At 39.7% G+C, this 19902-nt stretch overlaps 1 protein-coding gene across 2 annotated transcripts; it reads left to right on the forward strand.

The window, feature by feature from the left end:
* Positions 1-432: 432 nt before the first annotated feature.
* On the forward strand, positions 433-18847 carry mbip (MAP3K12 binding inhibitory protein 1). 2 transcript variants are annotated; one of them, XM_053633275.1, is made up of 9 exons: positions 433-2333; positions 2690-2806; positions 4126-4356; positions 10471-10567; positions 10931-10996; positions 11158-11310; positions 11942-12039; positions 17512-17550; positions 17641-18847. In XM_053633275.1, exons 1-9 carry the CDS (start codon positions 2184-2186, stop codon positions 17746-17748), a joined length of 1059 nt encoding a protein of 352 aa, XP_053489250.1. In that variant the 5' UTR covers positions 433-2183; the 3' UTR covers positions 17749-18847. The 2 variants fall into 2 exon arrangements, with proteins under 2 accessions (XP_053489250.1, XP_053489251.1); XM_053633276.1 differs by having other exon boundaries at positions 11945-12039.
* The last annotated feature ends 1055 nt before the right edge of the window (positions 18848-19902 follow it).

A 19902-nucleotide genomic window follows, 5' to 3' on the forward strand; every position in this document is an offset into this window, starting at 1 on the left:
TATCTACTAGCCTAATGGTGGAGAACGTTCCAGCTAGGCCAGTGACATAGTCAATTAGTCGGTCCTTCACTGCTGTCCACTTAGTGAGCTTGCATTCACACTACTGTTATGACCCCGGTCTAGGGCTGAGGTGTAACAAGAAGTATAAACAAAAATCATAATCAGAAATAATGAGATTGACAAACGTGTCTTTCAAGTCTTCAATATCTTACAAAGTTAATAATTGCAAGAAAGAAAGAAAAATCCAAAACAAACAGAATCACTCCGAAAGCAAATGTCTTCAGGGCTGGGCAAGGCCAAAATAATAAACAGAACAGTCACTATCTTGCCCCATATCAATTTAAATAACCTAACAAAAAAGGTATTTCAAAAGAATATACGGAGTCTAATCTGACTCCCTAACCGAGTCAAAAACAGCGAACAAAAGATAAACCCAAAAATAAACGGCGCCCAACCCCTACAGCTTTCGTGATAGTTAGAGTGGAAATATTTACAATAGACAATATATTTACAAATAAGGCGTACACTCAGCCACAACATAAGACAAGACAGGGGAATGGGACAACACAATATCCTACCACTCGCTTCTTTCACTCATACTCATAAATGTTATGCTGTCATATGCATCTCAAGCCACCTCCGAACATGGTTTGAATGATCGGATCAAAATGCGTCTCTGATGGACACTGGACCCCGTTCATAACTGTATTTAGTACTGTCCACTTATGATCGGATAACCCCGGAAGCATGTTAATGCCAGGTGCAAACAGGGCCTCAGACCAATCTTACAATCTGTGTGGTATGACATTTCTTCAAGTCCCCACTCACAGCTCACATTGGTGGTTTCATCTTATCCTGTTATATACCACATCTCATTAAATGTGTACAGTGACATTACAAAGAAAAAGCTTGGAAGGAAGTAGTGTTAGATCATTGGTGCCTTTGGTGAATGTATGCAGCTAGTACAGTTAGCTTGCTTTGCTAATCTGACAACAAAGTGAGTACAAAGCCTAGCATGAAACATGTAAATCAAACAACCAATTTTCAATTTCAATTAGAGGACAAATAAAAGCATTTCGCATGTTCTCCGTGTGCTTTGGGGGTTTCCTCTGGGTACTCCGGTTTCCAACCCAGTCCAAAGACATGCATTGTAAGCTAATTGGCATTTCCAAATTTGTCCGTAGTGTGTGTGTGCATGGTTGTGTGAATTTGTGCGATTGTGCCCTGTGATGGATTGGCCCCCCATCCAGGGTGTTCCCTTCCTTGTGCCCAGAGTCCCCTGGGATAGGCTCCAGGCTTCCCACAACCCTGTGTAGGATAAGTGGTACAGAAAATGGATGGATGGATGGATAAAAACATTACCTGTTCACCAAGAAAAAGCTTGTTTACTTTTTTGCTTAAGTTTAGCTCATTCTATCCTCTGATTTGCTGTTGGCACTCACCTGTCACTATGTAGGGTGGCTTTTTCATGCCTTAAGTCCCTGCCTGACATTTGATGTATTTGAGCTGACATATCATGTATGCATACAAACATCCTGCGAATTCCAACCAGACATCCATAACACTGCACTGACTGTGAATTACTATTACAGGACTATCAGGGTGACTCACAGCAACTCAGGAACATTAAATTAGTTTCATGATTGACTGCATAGTAATTTTTTTAAAACCAAAAATTCCAAGCAATGTATCTTTACAATGCTTTTGTGAAATCATTCCCATTGTTGGACACAATGCAGATTTATATGGAACTGGCAAGGAAGATCATTAGATATATACTCAGTGTCATTCATGTACAACACAAATCTTCATTTTCCAGAACAATTCTTATTACAACATGAGACTGGATATGACAGGAGGTTAATTGGTTGAAACATGACTCAGATTAATTGATAATTTAATAAAAATAGTTTGGTTTTAGTATACAAATTTAAGCACCTACACCCTACTGTAGTCAATAAAGTGTCCAGCCAGTTTAGGCCAGATCTGTGTGTGAGTGGGAAAATTAGTAAACGGCGCAAGAAGATTCAGTTTAAACATAGCAGAATTACGATTTACCTTCATAATTACCAAGTTCCTGTTTGATGTTTTCTTGAGGTCCTTGTCCTGTTGTGTTTCCGGTGGTGACGTGGCAAAAAGGGCGTGTTCCGCCAATCAGCGTTGTCGCGTCATGCGGAAGTGCAATGGCGGCGAATGGAGCGATTTACGAGTCCTGCAAGGATAATAAACATAAAGCAAGCACCGCAGAAATGAGTCCTGATGGGTTGATTAGACATTCTTTCCAAGAGTGTTTCTATTCCTTAATCGATTCGATCACAGAATTTAGCTCTGAGGTTAGTTAAAACGGTTGTTTTTCTGATTCATTGCATTGTGGTATATTCCGGAGAGCTCGAGCCGAACGAGAATTCTCATGGCTGGTTGTTGCAAAAACATGTCGATTTAGACGAGCATGGATATGGATATGGATGTGGCCTCTGCTCTAATACAAGCTCTGAAATGAACATGGTTCCTTATAGCTTTTCCTCGCCTGCTTTAATGCACATTAAAGAAGCCGCAAATAAAAAGTAAACACAGACCTGCAGTAGTGAATGTGATTGGGTTGGGTACCAGAGAGTGTGTGTAAAGTGAGTAGTCTAAGCTTACATGTATAACAGAATGATGATCTAAACTGCCTGCGATTTGTTTTCAGCTAAAAATAAACCCTGAGGTTTTAAGCATCACTGCCAGCGTGAGTGCTCTTAACTTCCCTGAACTACAACCATCGCATGTGTACGAATGTTTACAGCAGCATATCTCCAAGTTGCAGGTAAATAGCACATTAACGAGACATAGTAAACTAGAATAGATTGTAGGGGTGGCTGGATAATGTGTCTTATTAGACTTCAAGGAAAAATCCACGCTGTACAGCTAGTATATGAATCTTTACAATTAACATCTTCAGTAGCGTCCTATATTTCATTTGTAATGAAATGCTGATGTTGATTTTTTTTAAACTTCATGTTTCTTTCACTCATCAACATGTTGGTGTATGTATTTTCACTTTAATTAACATTTTCCTACATTACCCCCAATGCCATTTGTCTGCTTGCCGATATTCACACCACTGGAATTTAGCCCTTGCTTCTCTTTCTAAAGAGACTGATGCAGCAGTGCTTTAGTCCTTAGTCCCAGTCTGTCCAATTCTCTCACCTCCTCATCTGTACAGTCCCTCCAGGATTTTGCGATCGCAGAAATGAATGCAAAATCAAGCAAATCCTGAAATATCGGGGGAGCCTAAAATTTTTCAAAATTACCACAGTTTTTTCCACAGATAAACTGTAAGCCGATCAGGTGGCCAAGACAGATCATTTGACATCATCACAACGTGCATTCAGCCAAAGCGCTCTTTGATTCACTTGCGTCGAGCATGAGTACAGCAAAATACAATTGTAATTCACAAAGTTTTCTGCCAAAAAAAATCACAATAAACTCCGCAAGTTTCATTACAAGTTTTGAAAAATGCCACTGCAATCACAAAAAAAAAACCTTCTCGAAATCCTGTATGGACTGTGTATGCTCTGCTCAAACAGACCAGGGTCCAAAGCTTCACTTTTCATGCTAATTCTTTAGTCTTCACCAGCATGCTACTTGTGGATTGCTAACTAGCTGAACTGAGTCTCAGCTCAAATTTGTTATTTGAGTTCAACCTTTTTTGTCCCCAGTATTTCTACATTGGATATAATGTTAAACTTAAGTCTAAAAATGAGACTGAGAAGATAAGCTCCTGCTTATTAAGTGAAATTTGATCATAATGTCTTATGATTGAAATTGTATATGCTACATTTTTCTCCTATTAAACACTGTTATAATTGCGTTAGCCTGGTGGACAATTGATGACGTCTTACATTAATAAGAAAAATACAGTACCAACCACATCACAAATATTTCAAAGCAAACCTCATTAATGTGTTTCAGGGTGGAGATTTCTGTTAAGTCATTAGGATTTAGTGGGTTGTGACTTGCCTGCCACGTTTTGCTATAGCTATGCACTGAATAGCCTTAACCTAATGCTGTTGTCAAAGAATATATGCAACAATTATAACTTTCATTTTCTCATATGTATATATCCTTCTTTCCTTTTTCCAGTCTGTATCGGCACATCTGAAACAAATATTGGATGCTAAGAGCCCAACTAATTCAGCCAATAATGAAAAAACAGAGAAAGCCAAGAATGAGTCGGCAGCAACATCTGAAGAAGAGATAGTGGTAGACAGAGAGCTCTTTCCTTCTACATCACACCAGCATACTGCTTCGAAAGACAGTGTGATGTCCCAACATGATGACCGCAGTATTCAGATCAAAGCTGGCAAAGCTGAGGTAAAATACTGACTAATGCGTAATATGTATGAATATACTGATCACGTTCTTACATAATGAAGAATGAATGTTGACAGTGCATCAATAGTTCAAATAGGTTATCAGTCCAATAATGTTGTTGAAGATGTAGTTAGCTCCAGAATTATTGACACCTTCATGAACATAACATGCGTTAAAAACTACACAGTACCCAGTCTCTAACTGCGTCTACTTTTGGTTATTTAAATGAAGGTGTCAATAATTCTGGCGTTAACTGTATGTACGAAGTGATATGATTGGGCACTTTGCTATGAAGTAATTTGCCTCATACCTCAAACACAGAACATCCTTTGTTAGGCTTGGTAATTTTTCTCTTTCTCAGCAGCTATCGCATGTGGTGTCCCTCAGGGCTTCATATTGGGCCTATTCTATTTTCATTGTATATACTTTATCTTGGGGCTATTCTTTGAAAGCACAACATTTTTCACCGCTTTTATGCTAAATGCAGCTGAATCCACACTGTTGGAATTTCAACAGTAATTGTATTGGCCTCTCTTCACTGGCTATAAGCCAAACACAGAATAGAGCTTAAGGTTTAATTATTATTATTATTATTATTATTATTATTATTATTATTATTTTATATGTCTACAGCTGCATATCTGTAAGTTGTATGTCTGACTTCATCAGTGGCCATTATACCTGTAGAGGTTTATCATCTGCCAACCAGCTTTTAATTATTTTGAGAGTTAAGTATGTTCTAAAAGCAACTGGGCCTTTTCTGATGGCCCTTTCAAAAATTTTGGAACAACCTACTGTTTTTAAGGCTTGCCCTACAGTAGACTTGGGGGTGGCATTTCTATGATACACGATGTGTATAACGATACATATAGTCAAGTCCATTAATATTTGGACATTGAAAAATCTATTGTTATTTTAGCTCTCTACCACAATATCTTAGTTAAAATTAAATACTGACCATGAGCACAAAGATCAGACTTTCAGCTTTAATTGGAATGGTATTTACACTGATCAGCCATAACATTAAAACCACTCACAGGTGACGTGTATAACATTGATTATCTTGTTACAGTGGCACCTGTTAAGGTGTGGGATATATTAGGCAGCAAGAGAACTTACAGTTCTCAAAGTTGATGTGTTGGAAGCAGGAAAAATGGGCAAGCGTTACGATCTGAGCAACTTTGACAAGGGACAAATTGTCATGACTAGTAGGCCAAGGAAGTACAACTGGTGAACAAGTGACAGGGTCATGGGTACTTATGGCTTTGATGCATGCGGGGAGCGATCTGGTCCAATCCCACAGAAGAGCTGCTGTAGCACAAATTGCTGAAAATTTTGCCTTCAGAACACACAGTGCATCACAACTTGCTGTGTATGGGGATGCGTAGCCGCAGACCAGTCAGAGTGCCCATGCTGACCCCTGTCCACCACCAAAGCTCCTACAATGGGCAAGTGAGCACCAGAACTGAACCATGGAGCAATGGAAGAAGGTGGTCTGATGAATAACGTTTTCTTTTACATCATGTTGATGGGTGGGTGCGTGTGCTTTGCTTAACTGTGGGTAGAGATGGCACCAGGATGCGCTATGGGAAGAAGGTGGAGTTAGTATGATGCTCTGGGCAATGTTCTTCTGGGAAAATTTGGGTCCTAGCAATCATGTGTATGTTACTTTGACACGTAGCACCTACCTAAACATTGTTTTAGACCAGGTACTTCATGGCATTGGTATTCCCTAATGGCAGTGGCCTCTTTCAGCAGGATAATGTGCCCTGCCACACTGCAAAAATTGTTCAGGAATGGTTTGAACAACATGACAAAGCGTTCAAGGTGTTGACTCCAAATTCCCACGATCTCAATCAGATCGAGCATGTGTGGGATGTGGTGAACAAATAGGTCCAATCCATGGAGGCCTCACCTCACAACTTGCAGGACTTGGGGCTAATGTCTTGCGGCCAATGTCTTGGGGCCAGATACCAAATCACACCTTCAGAATTCTTGTGGCGTCCATGTCTTGATGGGTCAGAGCTGTTTGGGGAGTGGGGAGTGGGGAGTGGGACCTACAATATTAGGCAGGTGGTTTTACTCTTATGGTTGATCGGTGTACATCCCAATCAGGTGAAAGGTGTAGGAATTAAAGCACTTTTTATATATGGTTCCCACTTTTTAAAGGCCCAAAAGTAATTGGACCAACTAAAATTATCATAAATTAAATTGCCATTTTAATACTTGGGTTGCAATTCCTTTGTAGTCAGTGATTGCCTGATGTCTGGAACCCATGGACATCACCAGACAGAGTTTATTTCCTTGTGTTCCTCTGCCAGGCCTTTACTGCAACTGTCTTCAGTTACTGCTTGTTCTTGGGGCATTTTGCCTTCATGTTTGCCTTCAGTAAGTGAAATGCATACTTTTTGTTGGATTCAGTTGGATTCAGGTCAGGTGATTTACTTGGCCATTGCAGAACATTCCACTTCTTTGCCTTAAAAAAGTCTTGGACTGCTTTCGAAATATGCTTCAGGTCATTGTCCATCTGCACTGTCAACCACCGGTCAGTGAAATTTGATGCTTATTGCTGAAACTGAGCAATTAATATAGCCCTATATGCTCCCATACTGATGCTTTTGTCAGCAGTCACGTCATCAGTAATTACACAGTATGCCCAAAGTTTTGTAAACAACTGACAATAACACTCATATGTGCATGTTGAATATCCTATTCCAGATTTAGACCTCCATTTGGTGTTATAATAACTTCCACTCTTCTGGGAAGGCTTTCCAGTAGGTTTTAGTGCATGATTGTGGGGATTTGCCCACTCAGCCACAAGAGCACTAGTGAGGTCTAGTGCTGATGTCAGATGAAAAGACCTGGGGGCACAGCTGGCATCCCAATTCATCCCAAAGCTGTTCAGCGGGGTTGAGGTCAGGGATCTGTGCAGGCCATTCAAGTTCTTCCACTCCATTCGTGGCAAATTATGTCTTCATCGACCTCTCTTTTTGCACAGGGGCATTGTCATGCTGGAACTTCCAGTGAAGGGAAATTGTAATGCTATAGCTTACAAAGCATCCTATACAATTGCTTGCTTCCAACTTTGTGGCAGCAGTTTGGGGAAGACCCACATACAGTGCTGTGAAAAAGTTTTTCTTCTGATTTCTTCTTGTTTTTATGTATATTTCATGCTAAATAGTTTTAGATCTTCAAACAAAATACAACATAAAACAAGGCAACCTGAGTGAAAACACAATACAGTTTTTATTTGTGAATTTATTTTATTGAAACAAAAAAAGTTATCCAACACCTGTCACCCACGTGAAAAAGTAATTGCCCCCTTAAACTTAAAATCTGGTTGTGCCACCTTTAGCAGCAATAACTGCAACCTAATGCTTCTGATAACGAGATCAGTCTTTCACTTACTTCTAGGACTAGGATTTACTCCTGTGCTTTAGATCAGTGTCTTGCTGCATAATCCAGTTGTGCTTGAGTTTCAGCATATGGACTAAAGACCAGACATTCTCCTTTAGGATTTTCTAAGCAGCAAAGCACCCCCACACCATCACACTTCCACCACCATGCTTGACCATAGGTATGATGTTCTTTTTGTGGAATTCTGTGTTTGGTTTATGTCAGATGTAATGAACCCCTGTCTTCCAAACAGTTCCACTTTCAAATAATCAGTCTGCTGAACATTCTCCGAAAAGGTTTGAGGATCATCAAACTCAAGGATCAAGTGTGTTTTGGCAATCTTTAATGTTCTTCTGGGTTAGCAGTGGTTTTCTCCTCACCACCCTTCCATGCTTGCCATTTTTTCCCAGTGTCTTTCTAATAGTTGAGTCATAAACAGTGACCTTTGCTGATATGAGAGAGGCCTTGTAGGTCCTTTGTTGTCGTCCTTGGCTCTTTTGGTACTTGCTGGATGAGCTGTTGCTGTGCTCTTGGAGGAATTTTGGAAGGTCAGACATTTTTGGGAAGGTTCACTACTGTGCTGAGTTTTTCCATATGGAGATCACGAGTCTCACTGTGTGTTTTTTTGTTTGTTTGTTTTTTGTTTGTTTGTTTGTTTTTTTTTTTTGGAGTCCCAGAGCCTTTGAAATAGCTTTGTAACCCTTCCCAGACTGATGCATTTCATTCACCTTCTTCCTCATCATTTCTGGAATTTCTTTCAATTTTGGCATAGTGTGTTACTGTGTAAGACCTTTTACCTTCATGCTGTTGAAAAAGTTCTATTTAAGGGTTGATTTGATTGAACAGGGTTTGCAGTAATCAGGCCTGGTTGCATCTAGTCCAGCTGAACCCCATTATTAATTCAGTTTCATAGATTTGGGGAATTAGCAACTATATTTTCACACAAGCCCAGTTGGTATTAGATAACTTCTTTGCTTCAATAAATAACATTATCATTTCAAAACTGTGTTTTGTGTCCACTCAGGTTGCCTTTGTTTTATCTTAGATTTTGTTTTAATTTCTGAAACTATTTAGTGTCAGATGTACAAAAACAGATGAAATCACTTTTTCACAGCACTGTATGGATAAGATGCTCAGGTGTTTCAGTCTACTTGTCCCCTTACAAGGAAGTGTCATTTCAATACAAAGTTATTCTGACTTAACACCTTTATGGTATGATGAAATATTTCTATCCAGATGGGAGTTTCCCTATCCACAGGACACGGGGGCTCACTGAATAGTTTCATGAGAATGAAAATGATGCAAGTCATATGCCATGGCCTTCAGCCACCAGATCACAACCCAAACACCTATTTTGAGATTTTGGGTGTGTTATTCAGTACTCTTCTCAAATAAAGAAAATATTGTTTGGAAAGAATGGTGTTTATCCCTCCATTACAGTTCCAGAGAATTCCAGAGAGTAGAATCTGTATCAAGGTGCAGTGAAGCTGTTCTGTTACAAAGTAATTGTTGGAGTTGACTGGCTATTGGCAGTTTGTCATACTTGAGAATGCTTGAAAGTATAAAGGAAGGGTGACATGCTGAATCAAGTTCTCAAAGCAGATGGTCAATAAAAGCTGAAATAAAGAAAATGTCGCCAATAATGCAAATCCTATATACATTCTACTTTGCACTAATAGTTGGGTAATCAAAAACGTGCTTTATGTTTTGCAGTCTTGATATTGCTATACCCATCAGTACAACATTTCCAGCCCAGAATAACCAAACTAGTTTCTGGATTGGAGGTGATGATGCATTAGGGCAAAATATGGTGCCTTAATAACATTGGGCCTGCTGAGAGGATGACGTAACTGATACTTGCTGTGTGATTCACATCCAAATTTTACAGCATGACAGCTGTGATTTCTTATATATATAAGTGATTTTGGCTTCCAGTATGTTTAATTTGTAACTGCATATTAGTGTCTTGAGGCAGCTGATTATTTGAGGTGTAGATGATGTAGGCGTAATGACTAAAAATTTATGACCTTATTCCAAAAAAAGGGGGGGGGGTGTAAATTTTACATATTGTGAGTGCCTGCTGTTAAATGGTATTGTGTCCGCAAGTAGTTAAGGCCAGTATGTCCAACGTTACCTATTGCTTTGTCTAAATTGAATCAGTCCTAGGTGGTCTTGTGGTTGATGTGGGTACTGAATTATTCTGATTCTTGCTGTGGCTCTGGGAGGCAGCTAGTGCAGCTTGAATGGAGGGCTCTCTCTGTGCTTGCTCTCCCTCAGTGAGTGATGAATAGGAAGCCTGTTGGAGAGTCCTGAGAGAGGACCAGGCTCACGCTGTATTATTGAGTGGATGCTCATTACTCAGTGAAATTGCATGTGGGCGAAAGACAAGGACACCTTTATTTTTATATTGTTTATACTTTTTTTTTACTGTACAGACACTATAACAAAATGGCCAGAGCAATCTCTGCTATCTGAAATGGTTGAGTGTAAAATGTTTTGATATTTGGCATAATTGTGTCCACTGCACTCGCTCGTTATTCATGTAGCAGCACCCACACACACACACATACTGATCCTCATTATCGCTCAACAACAAAAAGCCGACTGCGGATTGATTTCTTTCAATAGCTCATCAATTCGACTCTCATTTACATCCCTCTCTCTTCTCCCACTCTTTTTTATCTTATCTCTCTCTCTCTTTCTCTCTCTCTCTCTCAGATTGAACGTAGGATCTCTGCATTTATAGAGCGCAAACAGCTGGAGATCAATGAAAACAATGTGCGGGAGTTTTGCAATGTGATCAACTGCAATCAGGGTGAGGATTAGAGGGCACCAGAGGAGAGGTGTGGAAGTTGTGCAGAACAACTGACAATCTTTTAAAAAGTGCTGCTTTTCTACAGGCGACAGGTCACGCTGCATGTTTTTTGAGCAAGTGTAAGAGTGCAGGTTCCAAATATAACTTGTTTTGGCCTGTTCTGCGCACTTAAGAGCAGTCAGATAGCAGTTAAAATCTGGGATACACCATTAGGTCCCTTTGCGTGTGGATTTTCTATGCCGTTAAATAGATAATGTAAATGTATTGCATATGCTGTTTTACTTATGCGCATTGTGTGAAAGAGTCTAAGTGTACCTCAAATGGTTTTGTTTTTGAGCTGTGGTTTAAATGGTTCTTTTACAGAAAACAGTTGTGCCAGAACAGATGCAGTCTTCACACCCTATCCAGGTTTCAAGAGTCATGTCAAAGGTAAGACAGTCTCCAGATGATTGTTTTGGTTTTTTTTTGTTTTTTTTTATAAACTTGTTTCTTGTACTTGCAGTGTTGTGCTGACCATAATACAGAAACAAGGAAGACATATCTTTATACGTCAATGTGCAGACTGTCTTCTTAATTAAATGGCCTTTCAGTGACCCGAGTGGTGAATACATATGGGCCCCAAACACGTGGTGGGCGCTCTGAGCAGGGAGAGCAGCAGCAAGGCTCGTACAGCAGAGACTGTGGAAACCCTGTCATCGAGGAGCGGCTACACAACATAGAAGCTCACCTGAAGCTAACAGCAGGTCAGATATATATGAAATATATATGAAATGATGTCTTATCGTTTGCGATATATCGGTAGAAATTCTCCCCACAATTAGAAATAGTCTTCCACGGTAATAATGATAAAGCCTAGTAAATGACGTATTTGTTTGTGCGATGGTCTGCGATCTAATCGCAGCTCACGTGTAAAGCGAAACGTGAACGTGAAGCTGAGGAGCAGTTTATCGCTAAACGCGGAGCTACTTCTACAATCTGGAACTGGTTTGGTTACAGAAAATCTCTTTTACTTTTAGATCAATGTTTGTGTTTCTGAGACTCTCAAGATCATAGCTATCACTTGTAACCAAAAACAGTGGTGAATGGTACTATATTTTACATCGTCACTGATCTCATTATCGCAATAAATACCAGAAAATATCGTGATCAGTTTTAAGTCCATATCGCCCATCCCTAATATGATAGGGATAGTCTATCATATCATATCTAATAGTCTAACTTCCATGAGAAATTTTCATTTAGCCGTGTGGCCTGTGTCCACCGATGCATCACACTAAGTGAAAATGCTTGCTAATACAGTTATGCTCTAGTTCTTGGCAGTTACATACATCACTAAAATGGCAAAGTATTCTCTGTGTGTGTGATGTCTTGTAGCAGGTCCTGTGCCTCAGAGCATTTACCAGCGGTTGAAGAAGTTAGAGGATCGAATCTTGGAGCTTGAGGGTCTTTCCCCGGAGTACTTCCACTCCACGGTAAGTGCTAGGCAGGGAAATGGAGAGTCTGTTTTTGTATGTTGAAAGGGGAACGCTAGATACATATTGAATTCTTCAGTAAAGGCTAGCTCTCTAGAATAGTGTAGGTTTCAGTGTAGTTACAGTGTATGTTAGGAAATAGATGTTGTTCCGCCAGTGTTATGAGTTACGTCTTGGCGGTCATTATCAAAGGACTCATGTGGATAGGCTAAAAAAGATTCCACTTCCCAAAAACAGTTAGGCCCAAGTCTCACCCTTTCTTCAGTGCATAATCTCTACACGATGCTGTGGACTTGTACCTAAGAACTGCTTCTGTAATCAAAAAGACTGTGATGCTTATACTGAAAATCATTTTAACATACTTAGTACTGTCTGACTTTATAGTGTACATCTTTAGAAGAGTAATAATTTATAATCTCACTTTCTATTGTCACCCAGAAGAGTATGGCTTCCCTTTCGAGTCTGATTCTTCCTCATGTCATCTCTGAAAGGTTTTTATTGCCACTGTTGCCTCAGGCTTGCTCATTAGGAATCTAACTATACACCGATCAGCTATAACATTACAATCACCTGCCTAATTTTGTATAGGTCCCCCTTCTGCTACAAAAACAGCTCTGACCTGTTGAGGCATGGACTCCACAAGACCTCTGAAGGTGTGCTGTGGTATCTGGCACCAAGATCTTTTAAGCAGATCCTTTAAGTCCTGTAAGTTGCAAGGTGGGACATACATGGATTGGATTTGTCCAGCACACCCTACAGATGCTTGACCGGATTAAGATCTGGGAATTTGGAGGCCAAGTCAGCACCTTGAACTCTTTGTTCATGTTCAAACCATTCTTGAACAATTTTTGTAGTATGGCAGGACACATCATCCTGCTGAAAGATGCCACTGCCATTAGGGAATACCTTCACCATGAAGGGGTGTACTTGGTCTGCAACAATGTTTAGGTAGGTCGTTTGTGTCAAAGTAACATCCACATAAATGCCAGGACCCAAGTTTCTCAGAAGAACATTGCCCAGAGCATCACATGTCCTTCACTGACTTCCCTTCTTCTCATAGTGCATCCTGGTGCCCTCTTTTCCCCAGGTAAGTGACACACGCACCCTGCCATCCACATGGTGTAAAAGAAAACGTGATTCATCAGACCAGGCCACCTTCTTCCATGACTCCGTGGTCCAGTTTTGATGCTCACTTTCCAGTTGTAGGCGCTTTCAGCAGTGGACAGGAGTCAGCATGGGCAGTCTGACTGGTCTGTGGCCCATACACAGCAAACTGTGATGCACTGTGTGTCCTGACACCTTTCTATCATCACCAGCATTAACTTTTTCAGCAATTTGTGCTACAGTAGCACTTCTGTGGGATTGGACCAGATGGGCTAGCATTTACTCCCCACACACATCATTGAGCCTTGGGCATCCAAGACCCTTTCTCTGGTTCACCAGTTGTCCTTCCTTGGACCACTTTTGGTAAGTTTTAACCACTGCATACCGGGAACACCCCACAAGACCTGCCATTTTGGAGATGCTCTGACCCAGTCGTCCATCACAGTTTGGCCCTTGTCAGTTGCCCATTATTTTGCTTCAAACACATCAACTTCGAGAACTCACTGTTAAATTGCTACTTAATATATGCCACCCCTTGACATGCACCATTGTAACGAGACAATCATTGTTATTCACATCATCTGTCGTTGGTTTTAATATTATGGCTGATCGGTGTAAATCTATATACAGATTTCTGTAAAGCTGCTTATACAACTGAATTGAATAAATGAATCCAAACTGAAACATTAACAGAAAACTATTCTGATGCCAGTGGCTTATCAGCATATGAGCACTTTTGTTTGCTGCATGGTACTCTTTCTCTTAACCATTCCACAGACATTTGGCTTATGTGTTTTTTTTTTTTTTTCTTTTCTCCACTCATGACGGTCAATCAGAGAGTTCTTCAAAGCCATTAAAATCTGATATGTGTGATATTTTTTCCTCCTCTTCAGAATTTACCCATGTCAGATTGTAGCCTATCAAAGTTAGCTGAGTAAGTGCTCTTGTACCCTTCTATTTCTCTTAGTTCAGTTCTGCACAGAGAGCTGGCTGATTTCCATGTCCTTTACTGTGCGTGTCTGTGTGTGTGTGCAAGAGAGAACGAGAGAGTTGGAGAGAGAGAGAGAGATAGCTGGAGAGAGTGTAGTGCCTAGAAAGAAGAGCATTGAGCACACTGTAAAATATGTTAAACATTTTACATTGTGCTACTCCATTTTAACAAAAACAATGATTTAATTGAGCCATTGAGTTGGGAGCCAATCAGACTTGCTCTTGTTCCCAAATGTGTTTATGTCCATGCTGAAAAGTGATTGAAATTAATCCAAGTTGCTAGTGGCTGATGAGAGGACATGGACAGAGTAGATGAGTGGGGGTTCTGGGTGAGTATGAAAGTAGATGGCCTCTTCTCCATCATGCTAATCAGTGCTGTGCAAATGAGTGGCTGAGTTAATGCTGATAAAGTCAGTTGGCTGTGATGGGTGGATTGCAGTTTGCTTCACTGTAATGTTAAAATGTTTAATGGTATATGAAGGTCATTCCATATAACATTAAAGCGGTTTAATTTTTTTTTTCCAATCTTTCACGCAAATGTTTGTAGATAGTAGAAAACTGCTGGGTTTGTTTGGGGAAAAAAAACAACTGTTTGCCAAGCCAGGTTTTCACTATGCAATATTTGGTCCGGTTTTGCTGTTGAAGACATCATTCTTTTTCAAGTTGAGATTTGCACTCTTAGAACGAATGATATAACATTCATCTGCAGCTGATTTTGGACAAAACAGTTCTAGCACTGTCCGAAGTGCTTAGATTTTAACCAAGAGTGTGACGGTTTCTACGATGCTCATCGAAAAGCCAGCGATAGGATGTTGGAATTGTGGACTAATAGGATGTTGGAACTATCTAGGCACGTTGGAAATGTTTGTTTGAGCAAGCTATAATTTAAAATACTGACTTTCTCACATATTAATTAATATAACATTACCATGCATGCTCACTCTGAAGAATGTTGTCCTTGTTTACGCAGCCATGCACAGCTCCAAGCTCCTCGTCTTCACCTTTGAAAATGTTTTCTCTAGGCATAATAGTGCTGCTATTATACCGAGGGCATGTTTATGCAACCCCATTTTCTGATTGATGATGTAAACAGAACATTCTTTAGTCACGGGTTTGTAATTAGAGGCTCCGCATTGTGTAATCTGACATGGAGAACACATTGTGCAGTCTGTTATAGAATTCAGGCAAGATTTTATTGGAGATCATCTCAGTTCATCAGTGTGAGTGCTGATTTATATTTCTGCGAGCATGCCAGGACTTCAGTGTAAAGTAGTGGTCACCAACCCTGTTCCTGGAGATCTACTTTCCTGAAGACTTTAGCTCCAACCATAAATGTGCCCATGTGACCATCTAATCATTGCTTTAAGAAGTTCTTGATCAGCTAGAACAGGTGTGTTAGATGTTGGTTGGAGGTGAAACCTGCACTGAGGGACATTTCAAGGAAGAGGGTTGGTGACCACTGGCGTAAAGGATCCATATTTGCACGTTAGCTGGTCCTCTAGGAGACGCTGTCACGTGAACCACATGAAAATTTACAGCATAGAAGAGCCGTAAACAATGTAAGTTCTATGTTCCGCTGTAGGAATAATAATAGAATATAAAACAGACATAAGTTTGTTTTGAAAAGTGCTGGGCAATGTGATTAGTTATTAAGCAACTAAATTCTCACTCAAAGCATTTGTGAAGTGTTTTAACTCGTCTGTATTCAGCAGTGTGAGCGAATTTTGTATGGAAGCACTTCAAGATAACCACTGTTTCAATCCACAGTTCTCTCAATCACTGATTGGCGGATGCTTTAGTTTTTGTTTTTATTTAGTTGCTGGTAAAGTTTATTTAGAGAAGGTAAAGTGTGCAGCCTATATACGATTGTAGTTTTCTGTAAATAAATTTATTATACAGTAATGTGATCATATTGCTGTGTGTGTGTGAAGCAAAAATTAAATGGGGGGCGGGGGGGGGTACTCGCTTGTGTTCATTTACACTAGCTGTTCAGTGTAAGAGTTTTATCATAGAGGTATTATTTTGTATTTCTAACAGAGTAAACATGTTTTTTACTGACGGTTTTCACAAAGCGTTTTTCATCCGTTTCTATCGTTTTAAAGTTTTTCACAGGCTCAATTTTAGAAGATTAATATTTAGTATTTTATTGTTTACACTTCAGATGTATTCTGAACAGTATCACTCTGATTTAAACAATATTCATCTGAATTTGAATAAACCCATGGAAGAAATGTCAGAACGTCTCATCAAAAGGTTTCTGTGTATGCAACTAACACACCTGTCCACAAACCGATCAGCACGTGCTCGCTCCATAGCACAGCAGGTTCACACAATGGGTAGTTATCAGAGGTGGGTAGAGCAGTCAAAACTTTTACTCAAGTACAAGTAAAGCTACGTATAAAAATAATTACTCAAGTAACAATAAAAATAATAACATTAACAGTTACTTGAGTAATAGTAATAAAGTATCCAATGAGAAGACTATTCAAGTATCAAGTTACTTCAGATCTGATTAAAATGAACGGAAAATTCTGAATCTCACAGTTCTCCATGTAGTCTAAGTTACACCTCTCCTTGAAAGTCTGTCTGTTCTGTTTATATGATATAAAACCTGGGTTCAAGATGAAGCTGCATATCCCAGTCCTGTGATGGGTGCAATAACACACAACCTGTCATTTTCAACACAAAATCTCTCTCACACACAAAAACAAACATTTTCCCAACTGTCTTTCTGACTGTCTTTATTTTCACAACATGTAAACAACACAAACTTGTCAACATCTGCAACAAGACAACCGAGAACAAAAGAAAAGACTGTGGAACACTACAGAAGAGAAAGTATGTGGAGTGAGTGTGAGAGAGTGAGCCTGTGTGTATCCTGCCTCCATCGACACGCTCACTTCTTTCCCCTCTTTGGCCATTATCTTCCAGGACTGAGCCTCTATAAAAGTGAGCGGTTGTTGCGGACGCATTCGGACCACTGCAGCATATCACGAGACTCGTGACCTTATTATATGTGATGTACACTAATTATTAAAACGACATACATTCATTAATATTTAACTAACTGAGGAGTGCCACCGAATGTAGTGAAGTAAAAGTACATGTATTTGATTAAAAATGAACTTGAGTAAGAGTTTAAATCTGGCCAGTTAAACCTACTCTTAAAAGTAAATTTTTTTTTTTCAAAAAGTTACTCAAAGTAAATGTAGTGCGGTACTACCTCTCTGCCTGTCACGTTTACCCATGATCCCTAGTCTGAATCACGACACAAAGAAAGCTTCAGGTTTTGTTTAGTCTACACTGCTATTTTTTAGGGAGACTAAAGGATATCAGTTTGTCTTTTCCTATATCCTAATCCATTATTTCTCCTTTCAGAGTTACTCGCACAAACGTCCAAAATTCTCAGTTTCTCAGGTAAATTGCATTATGATATTTATCAAGTGTTCTGGCCGGTCACCACATTAAACTGTGCATACAGACTAACAAACTGTCTTGTTTTTGCAGAGCTACAGCCTGTCTGAGTTGGATGGGAAGATCAGCGCAGTTAGAACTGCTTTACTGAAGAGAGCAAATGAGTTCCAATCCAGAGATGTGAGGGAGTTTCCATTCTGACAAACACACAGTTGTCCAACAGTGTACCTCCACTCTGAGATTTATCTAGGGTTTTTTTTTTTTTGTACACTTCTCATGAATTTAAAATGAATTGTTTTCACTTACTACGCATCTGATTTGTGAGTTTAGAGGACCTGTACATGCTGTCATGTTCATTTTTGTAAATATATTTGTTTTCTGCTAAAATATTGAGCATTTGAATATTTTGCACACAGACACATACAACACGTTCACTTTTTTATATAACGTCTGAGACCTTTGTCAGAACTGTGATTCATTTGTTTCTGCTAGCTTTGGTCCATTGATCAGTCCCTCCAGGATTTCGTGATTTTGCGATCACAGAAATCAAGCAAAGTCTGCAATATTCGGAGGAGCTTGCAGATTTTTTAAATTACTGCAGATTTGGGCCGACACATCATGTGACATCATTCCAATGTGGGTTCAGTCAAGAAAGACCGTGCAAAACAATTTTGTGCAGTTGCAATTTTGCCAATTCCAGTAGTTTTCTGCAAAACAGCACAATTAACTTTGCAAAATCCTGTACAGACTGATTGATTCCATTTTTAAGAATATTATATTCCCCCTCTTGGGGGGGGCGCAGAGAGATGGGAAATGGGGGGTGCAGATTGTTTTCAAGAAGAAAAAACACAGACAGGGCATCATTTGGGGACTTTGTGTATTTTATTGCATTTCAAAAAGAATGTGCATAAATGGAAAAACCCTGCGTTCCCTCTCCCTCTGTATTTTCTTTTTGCTGGGGAGAGGCGGAGCTTAGCCTGCCTTTTATCTAGCTGTCAGTGCAGACCAGTGTTGCCAACTTTTTTTTGACAAAAAAAAAAAATGGCGCCTAGCGGCTTTTTGGACAAACATTAGCAACTTTCCAAATATCACCAGTACTGTCCTGCAAGCGCAAGGTGTTGCTTTCACGTTGCACTCTCACCTCTCTCTGCGTCTGCTCTGTTCAGTGAGTGTCTGAGAGCCGGAGATTTAACAACGTCACGGATAACGTGACGTGCCTTTTGTCCCAATTTACATCATTCTTATGTGAATAATTTTAGAATGCTAGACGATTGTAATACAACATGTTTTATATGTAAAATAGTCCACGTTATAACAGCCTAGTTCTCTTGTTCAAAGTAGTTATAGTGTTCAGAAACATTTTATATCATTCTATATATATATTCTATGTATTCATCACCTGTCTGTTATATAGTTTTATAAAACTTATTTAAAAATCATAAAAGTTACAAAAATTAATTAAAAAAAGTACAAAAACACAAATGTAATTAAAAAAAATAGAATAAATAATCATTATACCTGGTCTCCTCCAATATTGGGTGGGGTGGGGTGGGGGGGGGGGACCACATGATCGGGGAGGCTTGTGGGGGCTTTAGTTGCAAAAGGTTGAGAACCTCTGACCTAAAGTAAAGGCTTTTTCCTTGGCCCTGGAGGAAACACCAGTCTAACACAGGGCATCATGCACGCACACATTCACACTTGGGGACAAATTACCATAGCCAATCCACCGACTGGCATGTTTATTGGAGGTGGGAGGAAACGCAGGAGGAAACCCGCACAGACACTGGGAGCCACCTATAAGGTTAACCGAAAAACTTAAAAGTTTAGTATGTTTGTAGAATTGAATAAAGTATCAAAAAAAAACCACTGACAATAAGCTCGAGAGAATTTGTAACAGCTTGACAATATTTACTTTTTTTATATTACGTCAGTTCTGATTCAGTTCTCAAAACACAATGTTCATTGAGCATGTGGCTGTTGTGTAGATTTACATCATTTTTAGTAGTAAATAATTTATTTTATAATCTGGTGTTGAACAGGTCTGTAGCTATGTAGCAAGATACTTTAAAGACAAATGATACAAAAATATAGCAGTGTGACCATCAGGTCTGTGTGTGTGTGTGTGTGTGTGTGTGTGTGCGTGTGTGTGTGTGTGTGTGTGTGTGTGGAGAGAGCAGACTGATTGTGGGGTTGCAGGCAGAGTGCGGTTGTGCATTTCTGCTCACCTCTGCAGCCTGCCATTGCAACAAATGACCTGATTACGGATTCCCCACACTATGAACAGACAATTAGTCTGCAAAGATTGCTCCCTTTCTTCTGACCAAGAGCCTGTGTGAAGCCACATGTGCAGTAGTT

Source organism: Ictalurus furcatus, chromosome 9 (assembly GCF_023375685.1).
Source record: "Ictalurus furcatus strain D&B chromosome 9, Billie_1.0, whole genome shotgun sequence".
Classification (NCBI taxonomy): domain Eukaryota; kingdom Metazoa; phylum Chordata; class Actinopteri; order Siluriformes; family Ictaluridae; genus Ictalurus; species Ictalurus furcatus.